Source organism: Vulpes vulpes, chromosome 16 (assembly GCF_048418805.1).
Source record: "Vulpes vulpes isolate BD-2025 chromosome 16, VulVul3, whole genome shotgun sequence".
Classification (NCBI taxonomy): domain Eukaryota; kingdom Metazoa; phylum Chordata; class Mammalia; order Carnivora; family Canidae; genus Vulpes; species Vulpes vulpes.
In genome coordinates, this window is record NC_132795.1 from 14,428,179 (window position 1) to 14,436,566 (window position 8,388).

The 8,388-nt window shown below is 39.0% G+C and overlaps 1 protein-coding gene across 14 annotated transcripts in view; it reads right to left on the bottom strand.

The window, feature by feature from the left end:
* Positions 1 to 8,388, bottom strand: part of PIKFYVE (phosphoinositide kinase, FYVE-type zinc finger containing) — an 82,947-nt gene that overhangs the window by 71,935 nt on the left and 2,624 nt on the right. For 8 of the 14 annotated variants that reach the window (XM_072741569.1, XM_072741577.1, XM_072741570.1 and 5 more), the window contains exons 2-5: positions 5,435 to 5,615; positions 3,178 to 3,330; positions 2,876 to 2,911; positions 532 to 650 (exon numbers count right to left, since the gene is read on the bottom strand). In XM_072741569.1, coding sequence (XP_072597670.1) covers positions 532 to 650; positions 2,876 to 2,911; positions 3,178 to 3,330; positions 5,435 to 5,615 — 489 coding nt within the window. The remainder of the gene's footprint in view (positions 1 to 531; positions 651 to 2,875; positions 2,912 to 3,177; positions 3,331 to 5,434; positions 5,616 to 8,388) is intronic. The other 6 variants (XM_072741580.1, XM_072741579.1, XM_072741574.1 and 3 more) reach the window with 1 other exon arrangement.

Consider the following 8,388-nt stretch of genomic DNA (forward strand, 5'->3'; position numbering starts at 1 on the left):
TTGGCCATTAAGACTTACTCTAAAACTAGAAAATTTGAAAATTCGTTCAGGGATAGAAAAAAATAGAATTCTAGAACAGAAAACAAAGCCCTGACACACCCTCACACATGTATATGGACTTATGACAAGATTTATAATGCAATCAGTGAGGAATGGTCTTTAAAAAAAAAAAAAATGGCACTAGGTGCAATTAAACATGCATGAAAAAAAACTAAAGCTTGACCCCAAAGCTTCACATGAATAATAAAGTTTCTTGAAGAAACCATGAAAGACTATTTACTGACTCTGGGCTAAATAAATACTTCCTAACCAGAAAAGCACTAACTTAAAACAAAAAGCACTAACTATAAAGGGGGGGAAACTGGTAAATTAAAATTAAGAATTTATATGTAAAACTACGAGTTCATACCTGGAGGAAGTACTAACTAAACATTCTTTTGAGTCGAGTAGCACTATGCCATTTTTAGTGAGTATAGTACAAGCCCCATATAAGTGTTTAATAAATAATCTTCTAAAGCCCCTGGAGAGTACCTGGCTTTTCCCTTCCATGATTTCTTTGAGGCGTTTTAATACTGTGCTGAGGCTTCGAAGCTGAACAGCTGTACGAGGGTCATGACCTCCAAAGGTAGGTTCTGCTTTCCTTCTTGTGTCTGAGCCAGATTTACCAAAAAAAACAAAACAAAAAGCAACCTGATTATTCGTTCTAATACCTGTGCAAAATAAAATAAGGTATATATGTGATGCACAGTGCCTTTATGTTCTCCCAGCCAGTGACATGGATTGATAGTTAAAACCAGTCTTTATAAAGGTACAAGGCTGTTGCAAGTCCATGTAAAACACTGCTTCATAAGCAAGAGTTATCTAAGAAAAGCACTAAGATCACTGACGGTTTTGAGGCCTCAGACAGACACACTACCTAAATGGCCCCAAAATTCATTAATGATTTATTAGGCTCTTTAGTCCTAAGCCATAACAAATACCTGCTAGAAATTTAACAGAAGAAAAAGCAATCGCTGAGTTAACCTGGCTCAGTCTCTCCAGTCAAACAGTTCAGTTTACAGACCGAGTTCCTAAAGCCTCATGAAGCAGATGATCAGAAAGGACTTTAATAACCATGTCCCCAAAGACTGGCAGTGTTCAGAACATACAGGGTGGTAATTTACCCATACAATTCCCTTCACAAGGTCTAAACTGATTAAAAATGCCAAAGCATTGCTAGAACTCCAATCCTACCCTTTCCTGCCACCTCCTCAATGCTGTATCTCCAAACTGGAAGGGATCACTTACACTTTTTTTTTTTTTTACAACTTTTGGTTGGGTGAGACAGAAAGGATTACCAAAAAATAAGAGGTTCTGCTCTAAATCTAAACTGACAAAGAACTTCCCAAGACAACTGAGTAACACAAATTATCGAAAGTGCACCTATGTTAAAAAACTTTAAAAACTTTATATTTCTATAAATAGTAATATGCTAATCTCAGCAGATACCTCATGTGTTGTCACTAGAAAACAATGTGTAAGTATTAGAATGACCAAATTTTTCTTGAGTATCACAATATAAAGCAAGTGTCCATAATTTGTAAGTTAAAAAAAAAAGGCAGATGAAGCTGTTAGATTGCAATGGCTGTGCTCCCATGCAGGGACAACAAATAATCATGAAGGCCCTTGAATTTAGCTCCTTAGAAGTAAAAGAAGAATACGAACAGCATCATTCGCTAGAAGAGGAAGAGCAAGGCTATTCCTAGAACCAACAGAATCACAGGTCTCAGAAGAAAGCGAAAGAGTCCTGAGAGAAAATCTGGTCTAGCACTCTGCCCTAAATAATGTCACAGTGCTAGTAAATTGTGGAATTATAGCCTTTTAGTAGAAAAAGGAACTTGATTGGTCAGTCTCAGGCTTCTAAAGCTTAAGCGCCTCTAGCAGCTAAGGCTAAAGGAGCAGTGGGGATTGCAGCAAACTAGACATTACAAGCTCCACCTAGTGATACTTAAATTTAAGTTTATCCAAACACTAAGGCAAGGTGTGACAGGCTGTCAGTTTGTAATCCCTAATAGAGTCTAGTCCTTCTCCATAAACAAAGAAATTCTATGCTTAATTCAGCATAGGTCAGGTTCACAAGCAAAGGCGTTTACTGAGCTTAAAGGTTAAAGTGGGGATGGTCTCTTCCTTCCAACCATTCGGAGTAAAGGAAGAGCTTCTTTCTCCCTCTCCCTTCCTTCCCACCTTCTAATTCTTCCTTCCAACTGGCTGCTGTAACCCAGGCTGAGGCTCATTGCCCTAGGAAACAGGCAGAGGTGATGTAGCCAGCTCTGCTCCAGTCCTCAGGAGGTTCTGAACCAAGTCTCAGCTATAAGATATCCTTCTGCCAACATCCATTACCTGTGCCTGCCTACTTTTCATTCGAGGATCTCTCTCATGGGGAAGACTGGCCAGACAAGACCGGTCTGGAGTTCAGGGACACCTGACTTCTAATGCTGCACCTCTTTCTCTATTATGCCACCTCTCACTGCCTTTCTTCTATCACCTTGAGCAGGGCAAACCACTGTGCTGAGTTTAATACTCTAATAGAAATAAAACATAAAACAACTCACTTTGCCTTATCTCTCAATTCAGGTACTGATCCCCACCCTATACTCATCAGAAGAGCATGAAAATGAAGGAGATGACTATAGTACACCAGGACAGAGAACAAACAAGCAAGAGCTCAGCTTATCCAGCCACAATGACAGTCTACACCCCAACAAGGACAGACGGCCAAGAGCAAGTGGCAGCCCACTAACGGAGTTGAGAGTTCTGCAGCCAGAGGCATGCACACCACATGACACTAGCCATCCCAAGAACAGATGCAGAATTCATTCACAAAGTTGAAACTAACCTGTGTTCTCCTGGGGATGTGGCAAACTGTTCTCTTCTGAAACCCAAGCAAGTAATTATCAAAAAACAGTCAAGAGATCTGTGCTTGGCCTAAATTAAAATTTAATAAAATGCTTAAGAATTTTTTTTTTTTTTAGGTACCAATGAATTCTTTCACTACCGAGGTTAACAGTTTCATTAATTCTAAAGAGCACCTGACTATTCCAAACAGCCGAAAAGTAAAGTCAATAAACAACCTGGGAAACACTGTGACTGGAAAAAATCTAACACAAGAGAGAAATGAAACAAGAAATAGTGTCTCACCTAATACCGCTGACGATCGTCGCTGGAGTTCCTCATTAAGCTGCTTTTTATAAGGTGTAGGTGACCTCACAGACTGTGTTCTTGAAGGGAGCTGAGGGCTGGTCCAACTTCCACTTAGACACTGCTGCTCTCCCTGGCCCCCTTCTGCTCGCTCTGTAGCAATGGAAAGCTTGGCATTATTTGAAAAAATAAGACTCAGAGTATAGCAAAGAGAAGGAATAGATGAAATTCTTCAGAAAATCATGTATATACGTATTTACTTGCATAATTAAAAATTACATTAAAAAAAAAAGAAATCCAAAGAACATGGCACAATTATAGGCCGGTATTACATCCTTGGTATATGTGATCCTCAGTTTTTTTTACTTTTCATTAGAAATATCTTGAGCATATTAAAGGAAATAGATTGCAAGCTTTACATGACTGCAGAGATTTTTTTTTTTATCTGTTTTGTTTTTGAGATAGATCCCATGCACTATTAAAACCATGTAATAGTGGGTAGTATGTGCTCAATGAACATTCGGTGAATAAAAAGATTACTGTCTAATAATGACTAAATATAATGTGGTATCCCCAATGAGATCATAGAACAGAAAAATGAATTTAGGTAGAAACCGAAGAAGTATATATAAAACACGTACTTTAATAACAATGTGTCAAAGATGGTTCATTAATTATAATAAGTATACTACAGTAATGTAAGCTGATAGTAATAGGGAAAACTGGGTATGGGAGTATATGAGAACTCTCTTCTATCTTCCCAATTTTTCTGTAAATCTAAAAGTAAACAATAAGATTTTTTTAAAAGTCATCATCTTAAAAATGGACTAATAGGAGATTTTACACGGCTTTAAATATGACTACTACTAAAAGTCAGTTACTACTATTAAAATTTCTCCTGAATAACCCTCAAATTCCTTACAACAAGAGGGATTATTTTCTAATGCATGTCAAATAATACAGCCCAAATAAAAAGTAAATATACAGGCCATATTTCTTTTTAAATTTTTTCCAGGTAAAAAATGTATGACTTAAAAAGAGCTCACTTAAAAAAAGTACCTTTCCACTTCCAGTTATGGAATGAACAAGTCATGAGGATGAAAGGCACAACATAGGCAACATAGTCAGTGGTACTGTAATAGTGCTGCATGGTGGCAGATGGGAGCTACGCCTGTGGGGAACACAGCATAATGGGAAGACTTGTCCAATCGCTATGCTGTACACCCGAAACTAAAGTAACACTGTGTCAGCTATACTTCAATGAAAAAAAGGAAAATAAGATTCCAATTAAAAAATATTCTGTAAAATAACTGGTGTGTTCTCCACAAAAATGCCAGTCTCACAAAAGACAAAGAATGAGAGACTAAAGATGGATGAAAACTAAATGTAATATGTGACCTTGGACTGGATCCTGGAAGGGAAGTTTTCTTTTGAGGACAATCATTTGTTTGGAACACAGACTGTTGATTAAATAAAAGTACTGCATTGATATTAAATTTCCTGATAAATAAATAAATAAACAGTATCTTTAAGCTAAAAGCATCTTTTCTCTTGGTATTACTACATTTACACCTTAATCTAATGGGTTTAAGTCAAGGGGCATGCTGACAGTTTCAATTTTGGAAAAATAAGAACGTTTCCTCCCATATGCTGATTCTTCTAGTTTTATGGGTTTAATTAAAATCTTTTGGCCATTGGGGGATCCCTGGGTGGCTCAGCGGTTTAGCGCCACCTTTTTGGCTCAGATCTTCAGCATGATCCTGGAAACCAGGGGTGGAGTCCCCTGTCGGGCTCCCTGCATGGAGCCTGCTTCTCCCTCTGCCTGTGTCTCTGCCTCTCTGCCTCTCTCTCTCTCTCTCTCTCTCTCTCATGAATAAGTAAATCTTTTAAAAAAAAAAAAAAAAAAAAAAACCTTTTGGCTATTAACCCCTACAAGAACAAAGTTCATTCTGTGAACTTAAGAGAGTTGAAACATTAAGGAAGTGGGGCTGGGAGAAGAAAAAATGCTAACCTCAAAGAGATGCCTCTTTTTAACATTAGTTTTCAATTCAGATCTTCAGTTACCAATAATTAGTAAGATTACAGGGAAAATTCTAGCTTTCTCCTCTTGAGCAGTAAACCCCAGTAGCCCACGACCAAAGCTGTCTCCTTGTTGACAGTCCACATTCTTGCCAAGACACAGCCTGAAAGCTGAACAAGGGAATTTCAGAGACTCACACCCGCAGGTTCTCTGACCCCGTCTGAGAACACGGCCTACCTTTGTTAAACCGAAAGAGGTTGACGAAAGAACTATAGGCTGACTTGAAAGGAGGTTCGTCCTGGTCAGGAGTCAAAGGTTTGAAGTGTGTGAGGTGAGAAGGACTAGTAGGAGACCGCGGCAGATCATTAGCAGCGTCCAATGTTGGGGAAGTCTTATCATCTGTGGCCATCTCATGAGTCTAAAAAACAAAAAACAGGGGGGGGGGGGGTCCTACGTGAGCTCAAAGGTCGATTCCAAACAGCATCCCTAAATGTCTGGAAAATCTGACTCTGAAAATTCAGACCTCCGAAAACCAAAGAGTGAATTGATCTGATTTAGCACACATCGCAAACTGAGGATTAAAAACATTGCAGTCTAGATTGTAAGGGTCTCAATCGCCTGAAACTATGATCACACAGCCAATCTAACTCTCACCATTGCGATTCAATCTACAGAAAATATCTAGATCATTAACAGTTTGGAGGCACAGTATAAATGTGAGCAGGAAAAAAAAAGAGCATTTTGACATAACATATCTTTTTCCTTTTAAGATTCGTTTTGGAAAGACAGCTACTCAATAGCTCTTTAAAGTTATAGGGGAGGGACGTCTGGATTGCTCAGCAGTTGAGTGCCTGCCCTGGGCCCAAGGCCTGATCCAGAGATCCTGGGATCAAGTCCCTCATCAGGCTCCTGGCAGGGAGCCAGCTTCTCCTTCTGCCTGTGTCTCCGCCTTCTGAGTCTCATGAATAAATAAAATCTTAAATAAAAATAAAGTACTAGGAGAAAACTGGTTTTATATATGTATGTTAATTCCTCAAAATTTTTTGAACTTATTTCTATTTTTTTCTTTTACACAAAATGTAACGCAGGGGCACCTGGGCAGCTCAGTCAGTTGTGTCCAACTCTTCTTGATTAAATGGTCTCAGGGTTGTGAAATCAAGTCCCATGTAGGGCTCCACACTGAACGTGGAACCTGCTTGGGATTCTCTCTCCCTCCCTCTGCCCTACTCAAGCTCTTTCTCTCCCCTTACCCCCAAAAAGTAAAACATAACGGGGCCTGGGTGGCTCAATCAGTTAAGCGTCTGACTCTTGATTTCAGCCCGGGTCATGATCTCAGGGTCATGAGATAAGACCAGGAGCCCAGCATCTGGGCTCAAGCTCAGCAGGGAGTCTGCTTGAGATTCTCTCTAAAATAAATAAATCTTTTTTAAAAATTTTTTAAAAACAAAAAAGGTAAAACATAAATATTTCCAAGGAAAGAAAAGTCATCCCTTAATGACACTTCCGTATAACCTCGAGCTATGTCTTATCACATCAAGAACTAAATCAACAAGCTGTTCCTATCATCTCTTCTTCTAGGCACATGAACCTGGCTTTTCTCCTTTTAAGAGTAAACTCACAAAGACATTAAAATGAAGATCTTAACCTAAAAATCCTCACCAGAAGGAGGTTACAGGAAAATACCAGTATCTGTTTCCTGTCATATTAAGATCTCAAATAAATAAGAACCATAAACCATGCATAACTAGTCATCACAGTGCTATAGTTTGTCATCTAATTTACATGTTACAAAGGGGACATCATATTCGTAAAATGTTTTTCACTTTCAAAATCATATCTACCAAAAATAAATCATATCTACCATCCCATTTTACTTTTAGAGGTCGCACAGAGCTAGACTTATTAATACATTTTACCTTTGAGCCAACCAATGTACACAGAACCTAAAACAATAGTCCGGAGGGTCACACAGACAGTGGTAGAACTGTAATTAGACCCCAAAGTTTCATCCTGAAATTCCTCTTTAGATCAAACTGATTTTTGTAGCTCTTCATAGACTTCCAATTCTAGCCTATCTGAATTCTAACTACTCAAGACACAGCCTGATTAATAATTGATTAATTAAACACAGCAGAAATGAAACCATGGACCTGAACATGATTTGGCAATAATGTTTATTGGTTGGAGGAGGGGGAGGAAAGGAGGAAGAAAAAGAGGAAGGAGTGTTGAGGAAGAGCAGAGAGGGAAGGAGGTAAGGAAGGGGTTGGAGGGGAAGGAGGAGGAAAGGGGGAGAGGGAGGGGAAGGAGGAGGAAAGGGGGAGAGGGAGGGGAAGGAGGAGGAGAGGGGGAGAGGGAGGGAGAGAGAGAGGGAGATCTCTAATATCACCCTGTATGGGGGAGAGTAGTCAACAATCCATATTCCAGCATAAAGGATTTTGAAGCAAGCTGCTGACTAAGTGTAGACTCACAAGGGGGTGGGAGGGGAGGAAAAAAAGGGGAAGGAAAAAAAAAAGAGCACTAATAAGAAAGGATTATGTGATTACAATAACCCTCAGGCCTGGGAAAACAGTCTACATTTTACTTTGACACAAGTAACATCAAAAGCAGAGTTAGCAACGTGCATAAAGAACCTCAGCATTACTTCTGGGGGTCACCCACAAACAAAACTAATTAATAAGCTTTAGAGATGTAATAAAAATTACCATGACAACACTCAGCAAGTGTAATCTCTGAAACATAAACGTAGTCACAGAGTTCACCTTAAAAATTCCATACTGACACTGGGGTCTTGAAAAAACTGCTTTACAACTCTCATTCTCTGGCAGCTTAATAACTATCTGCGACGTACACCAGGACTCTTTGCTAGCTGATAAGCAATTAATTAGAAATAGGAACCTACTCTCCCACATGCCAGTTCCTTTGCCTCTTTTCATTTGGTGGCCACTGGTATATACGGACCCATCACATACTATCTCCTTGATTGAGCCAACATGAAGGCTAATCGGGTGTTAAGCATAGAAAATAAGCCTGATCTAGCCAATTTCAAAACATAGCAGATGAAAAAAAAAAAAAAAACTATCAGCTGAATCATTTCTGACTACGGTTTTTAAAACTACTTAAAAACATATCCAAAACAATGCAGGTCAGCTGAAGACCAGAAATGTCAGTTTCCAGCAACAAAGATTTTTTTT